This window comes from Moschus berezovskii, chromosome 23, assembly GCF_049115385.1.
Source record: "Moschus berezovskii isolate FMDL1 chromosome 23, NW_MosBer_1.0, whole genome shotgun sequence".
NCBI lineage: Eukaryota > Metazoa > Chordata > Mammalia > Artiodactyla > Moschidae > Moschus > Moschus berezovskii.
The window spans coordinates 19,648,100-19,654,026 of NC_142482.1; the positions used below are offsets into that span (position 1 = coordinate 19,648,100).

At 50.6% G+C, this 5,927-nt stretch overlaps 1 protein-coding gene across 2 annotated transcripts; it reads left to right on the plus strand.

Moving 5' to 3' along the window:
* The first annotated feature begins 806 nt into the window (after nt 1-806).
* On the plus strand, nt 807-3,952 carry ZBTB9 (zinc finger and BTB domain containing 9). 2 transcript variants are annotated; one of them, XM_055406918.2, is made up of 2 exons: nt 807-1,061; nt 1,317-3,952. In XM_055406918.2, the coding sequence occupies exon 2, from the start codon at nt 1,323-1,325 to the stop codon at nt 2,700-2,702; it is 1,380 nt and encodes a 459-aa protein (XP_055262893.2). In that variant the 5' UTR covers nt 807-1,061; nt 1,317-1,322; the 3' UTR covers nt 2,703-3,952. The 2 variants fall into 2 exon arrangements, with proteins under 2 accessions (XP_055262893.2, XP_055262895.2); XM_055406920.2 differs by having other exon boundaries at nt 807-958.
* Nucleotides 3,953-5,927: the final 1,975 nt, after the last annotated feature.

The following is a 5,927-nucleotide window of genomic DNA, read 5'->3' on the forward strand; positions in this document are numbered from 1 at the left end:
CGGAGATTGTTCTTTTATCGCGGTGCTCACTTTCCTAGTCTCGGACCTCCGGGAAGATCAGCATGGTGACAGGAGCTGCTTTTTGAGAGGAAGCTGGCAGCTTGGGAGAAATTCTGTATCCTTGTGTGATGACATAGTCTTGGCCCTAGAATGTCGCTGTCCTAACCAGCGAGATTGTTTTAGAGTAGGGGTTTTGCACAGGCCAGATTTCCCCCATGTGTCAGCACTACGTCACTTAACCCCAAGAGTAAAGAGGTTAAGGAACAGCAGCATTATCTGATAAAAAATTACAAGTGTACATCTACATGTCTCTTAGAAATAATTACCTAGGAATGAAGATAATTTCATTGTTGGTTCAAGTGCTCCCGTGCGGAACGGAGGAAAGAACTTGGTGCCTCAGCCTTGTGGAGTCGGCCCCTGGGCCAGCACTTGCCGTCTCGGCTTCCCCTGAGGAAAGGATGGGAACTCCTACCTCGCAGGTGGCAGGTCGGGGGAGGGGGCGTGGGATAGAAGGTGATGCGAACAATACCTAGCCCATACGCTAGGTGCCCTCTTAATCTCAGCACCTATCGGGGGCAGGCACTACATTCAATCACTGGCATGGCATGGCTCACTGGCCGCGCCCTCGGTGCCTCGGTGCTGCGCTTTCTCATCCCTTCTACGGCCCGGGCCAGGTCTACAGCCTCCCGCCAGCACCGCCTTCTCGCCGGCGCGACCAATCGACGTGAGGCTTGTAGGCCGGCGCCCTCCGTTTGGCTGCCTCTCTGGCCCCGCCCAACTCCCGGGTCCGCTTCCGGCGGGGAGGAGGCGGCTTCCGGCCGAGACGGCGCGGTTGCTGCAGAGCCGCTCTGGACGCCGGACCGCGTGTGTACCTGTGGGGGCGTGGCGGCAGGAAGGGCCAAGCGGCTGGCGCTCGCGGACCTCGGGTGCCTGCCAGGGAGTTGGACTCCGCGGGCACGTGAGTTGGGGAGCGGAACGGCGGGAAGAAGCCGACTGAGCCGGCGGTGCCCGGCTCGCGGCTGAAGGATCTCCTCGCCACAGGCCCTTAAGTTCAAGCCCCGGTTGGTGTTTTGTTGTGGTTTGTTTTTGTTTTGTCGGCGGGGGAGCGTGTGGGACTGTTCTGCCCGAACCACCGGCCACCGAAAAGTTCCCACACGTTGGGGTGCAGCGGAGGCGGACGTTGCTTGGGGAGATACGATTGCCCTTATCCAGAGCTTCTGTTATCCCGTCTTTGCTCCGCAGCCCTCATCGCGCAGGGCCTCTCCCCCGCCCCCTCACCTCCTGTACCCGACCCTGTGGGTCTCTTTCTTCCCCAGGAGGCCATGGATACCTCGACGCCTTTGCCTCCAGTAGCCCCCTCCCCAGCCTGCAACCCAGCCCCACGGACGATACATATCGAGTTCCCTCAGCACAGCTCGTTGCTGCTGGAGGCCCTGAACCGCCACAGGCTGGAGGGAAAGTTCTGTGACGTCTCTCTCCTGGTGCAGGGCCGCGAACTGAGGGCCCACAAAGCAGTGTTGGCCGCCGCTTCTCCTTATTTCCACGACAAACTACTTCTAGGGGATGCACCGCGTCTCACCCTGCCCAGCGTTATCGAAGCCGATGCCTTCGAGGGGCTGCTCCAGCTCATTTATTCGGGGCACCTCCGTCTGCCCCTGGATGCTCTCCCTGCGCACCTCCTTGTGGCCAGTGGCCTGCAGATGTGGCAAGTAGTAGATCAGTGCTCAGAGATCCTTCGAGAACTGGAAAACGCAGGTGGGATTTCATCCCGAGCAGCCACCCCTTTCCACACACTTCTTTCCACCAGAGGAGGCTGGTGCATCCGCTCTTCCCCTTTCCAGACCCCGGCACAGTCTTCTACCCAGAGCCCGACTGGAGGGGAGGGTAGTGAACTGGGAGATATGTTACAGCTTCAGGTTGAAGAGGAAGAGGAGGAAGAAGAGGAGGAGGACCAAGGGTCAGCAGCACCCTCTCAAACTTCTCAGCCTCAGAGAGGATCAGGGAGTTTTCCTTGCCCTACTGCGTCCCACCCCTTGCCCACATCTACTACTCCTTGCAGGCTTCCAGAGGGCGAGAGTGCCCCACCTGAGCCTCCTGCTGCTCATACTGCATTGCCCCTCAAAATCTTCTACATCAAGCAGGAACCCTTTGAGTCCAAGGAGGAGATAGCAGGAGGCGGAAGTCAGTCTGTAGGAGCAAAGGAGGAGACCAAAGTGTTTCAAGGAGGGAACACTGAAGAGAATGGAGAACTAGGGTTCCTACTGCCCTCAGGAACAGGGACAACATCTGGAGGAGGTGGTCCATCCTGGAAACCAGTGGATCTTCATGGGAATGAAATCCTATCAGGGGGTGGGGGACCTGGGGGAGCAGGGCAAGCTGTGCATGGGCCTGTGAAGCTAGGTGGCGCACCCCCTGCAGATGGAAAACGCTTTGGTTGTTTGTGTGGGAAACGCTTTGCAGTGAAGCCAAAGCGTGACCGGCACATCATGCTGACCTTCAGCCTTCGACCCTTTGGCTGTGGCATCTGCAACAAGCGTTTCAAGCTGAAGCACCATCTGACAGAGCATATGAAGACGCATGCTGGAGCCCTACATGCCTGTCCTCACTGTGGTCGCCGGTTCAGAGTCCATGCCTGTTTCCTTCGCCATCAGGACCTCTGCAAGGGTCAGGGCTGGGCCACTGCTCACTGGACTTACAAGTAATTGCTGAGGCCATATGCCAGCTTTCAGGACAAGGGAGCCACTGCTGCTGATGGATACTTACTATCCCTCACTACCACAGTACCCTAATCCTGTATCTTGATGTTGGTGTTGGTGGTTTTTTCTTGGCCATACCTCGTAGCATGCCACCAGGGATTGAACCTGGACCCCTGCAATGGACAGTGCAGAGTCCTAACCACTGGACCAGCAGCAACATCCCTGTATCTTGTTAATTATTCCAGAAGGATAGATATATTATGGATCTCTTTTTGGGTGTGGGCCTCAACCTGACAGATTTGAAAACTTGATTTCTCATCTCCAGGTTTTGGCTAACTATCCTACAGTAAACTGGTTTACAGGCCATGGATATACTGATCAGTTGCCTGTAATAGATTGTCTCATACAGGAAACTGGATTAAATTTCAGATTAGAAGTTTTATTTGATGAGAGAGGAGTTAGAACAAGAAAAATTATGGTAAATTTTAATTCAGGCTCTATGAGAAGTTAAGGGAGCTGGTCTCCATCTAGAGATGTGTTTGATTCAGAGTTCTAGTAATCCAGAGACAGCTCTAAGCTTTACTTTTCTCTCGTCACTGCTGAAATTTTATGAGTATAGGTCTTATATACTTTTCTTTTGTTGTGATTTTCTGGAAACCCTTCAGTCTATAAATTACGTTCTCACCAGTAGGTACTTTTTCAACACCTTTATTTTGTATGTCGTAGTTGAGCACTTTAACAAATTGAGGATTCCATGAGTCACTTAGAACCCTCTTTGATAGAGGTATTCCCTCCACAGGCTGTGCCTCTTGTCTACTTTTGACCACCACTGATCACTCATTTTGATCACAGGGACTGAAATGTGATCAGTGAACTCAGGAGATGGCCACTGACCTAAAATACTCTCAGGGTGGTGCCACTGCTCTGAACAAGTGGCCGAGGTTAGAGAGACTCAGGGCTGAGATGGCACATGCTGAAAACTAGAGAAATAACTGCATAGTGGGACCATACCGCCTCCCTTTCCATCCTCACCCACATTACAGCCCCTTGGTCCACACATAGAAAGGTAGATGTTGGAATGGGGAGATTGTTGTAGTTTTATTTCTTCAAATAAACTTTGCCATGAAATCTAAGCTAACTGTGAACTGAATTGAGTCATTTATATGGGAGAGAACATGTGAAAAGAGTTGCAGAGACCTGGGTGTGTTCCTTATGCAGCTGGGTTATGTCAGTGGGAGAAGAATCAGATAGTTTCACGCTGATGCAGAGAACACAGTCCTGGATGTTGGGGGACCAGATTCTTGGTCCTCACCTGCCTCTGAATAACTTCTGATAAGTTACCTTATTTTTCAGAGTTTTTTTTTTTTTTTTTTGAGGGGTGGGGTGTTATGTACCTTCTAACTGGTTCTTTGTTTTCTCTTTTTTTTAGGGGTTCACATGATTTTATAATGTTGCTTCCTGACTTCATATATTATGTGTATTGTTCGGTTTGTTCAACATTTATTGCAAAGCACTGTACTCAACCCTGACTTACACTCTTAACCTTGAAGAGTTTGCAGCTACTACCAAAGCTAGACATAAAGACAATGTAGTATAGTAAGTCCATGATGGGGGACAGTATAAGCTACTGTAATGGCACAAAGGAAGCTCAGTAAAGAACCTATTGTAGATCACCAGAGGTTTCACAAAGACCTCCTCCATTGCCAGAGTGTGGCAGTGGGTTAAGTGGTCTAATTGACATGGAAATGGTGAGCATGAGAACTGTAGAGCCACTATTGACAGCCTTTGCCAAAGCAGGTACCTCAGAAGTTACTAGGTATGGAGCCTAAAGGGGCTAAAACTATGACTGTGGCTGAGAAGGTGGGTTCTAGCTGGGATCTGTCGGTCTTTCTAAAGAACCATCCCCACTATAAGGACTGTAACCACACTGGGTACAGGGTCAGGGATGGAGGCTGCCACCCTTGGATCTACTGCCATGCCACCCACCTGTCATTCTTTGGTGCACATTCTGTAAGTGATTGTATCTATTGGCCAGGATCCTTGGATTGCAAGTAATGGAAGCTGGCTCAGCCTAACCTTGTCAAAACAGGAATCTGAAGGATGTAGGGTGGCTCCTGGAACAGAAGGAAGGGCTAAAAGACCAGCCTTTGGAAGGATAAGACCTGGGTCAGCTCCAGGGGTTCAGGGAGCAGAAACTGGGGATTTCTTCAGGTCATATGTTTTGGGAAGACCCAGTCAGTCTTGTCTTGTGTCACTCATCTTAAGATAAAATTTCCCAGGAGTGGACTCTGGCCCTCAGGTCCATCCTCTGGCCAGAGTACTGTGACCATTTATTTCACTGAGGCAACAAATGCTGGAATCCTTAGGGTAAATTGAAGTTCTGGGACAGAAGAGTGAGGAAGGGGGCCCACCCAAGAACAGAGGTCCGCCCATAAGGTCTCCACATGTTGCCCATCACGGGACCTGTAAAGCTTCAGGTATACCTGGCACTTAATAGATGTCTAGACATACAGCAGAATTGCCTGCTCCCTCTCCTTATTCCCCACAGCTCTTTATTACATCCTATGAAGCCCATTAATACTCCATGTTATAAGTTTTGGGTTTTTTTTTTTTAAGTTATTACAATTATAGAGAAATCAGGTTCCATGGTGAAAGAGTTTAAACAAACTTAAACGTGCACTTCTCTGCCTCTGTCTTCCTTTTTATAGTGGAGGAAATGTCCCTTCTACTGTCCACGGCTCGGCCGCTTCCCAGAGCCTTTGCTCTTTTAATTATCCTCTCTATCCTGTATCTTCACTCTTCTGTCTCTCTGGTGCTGCTGCTGCTGCTGCTGCTAAGTCACTTCAGTCGTCTCCGACTCTGTGCGACCCCATAGACGGCAGCCGACCAGGCTCCGCCGTCCCTGGGATTCTCCAGGCAAGAACACTGGAGTGGGTTGCCATTTCCTTCCCCAATGTGTGAAAGTGAAAAGTGAAAGTGAAGTCGCTCAGTCGTGTCCGACTAGTAGCGACCCCATGGACTGCAGCCTACCAGGCTCCTCTGTCCATGCGATTTTCTAGGCAAGAGTACTGGAGTGGCTTGCCATTGCCTTCTCCGTAGTTTCTCATTAACAGTTAATATGTTCATGGGATTGTGAGAATTAATACATGTAAAATGCTTAAAACAGTGCCTTGTACTCAGTAAACTCAATAAATGTCAGCTCTTATTATAGAGTGAGAGCATCAGTTCCCC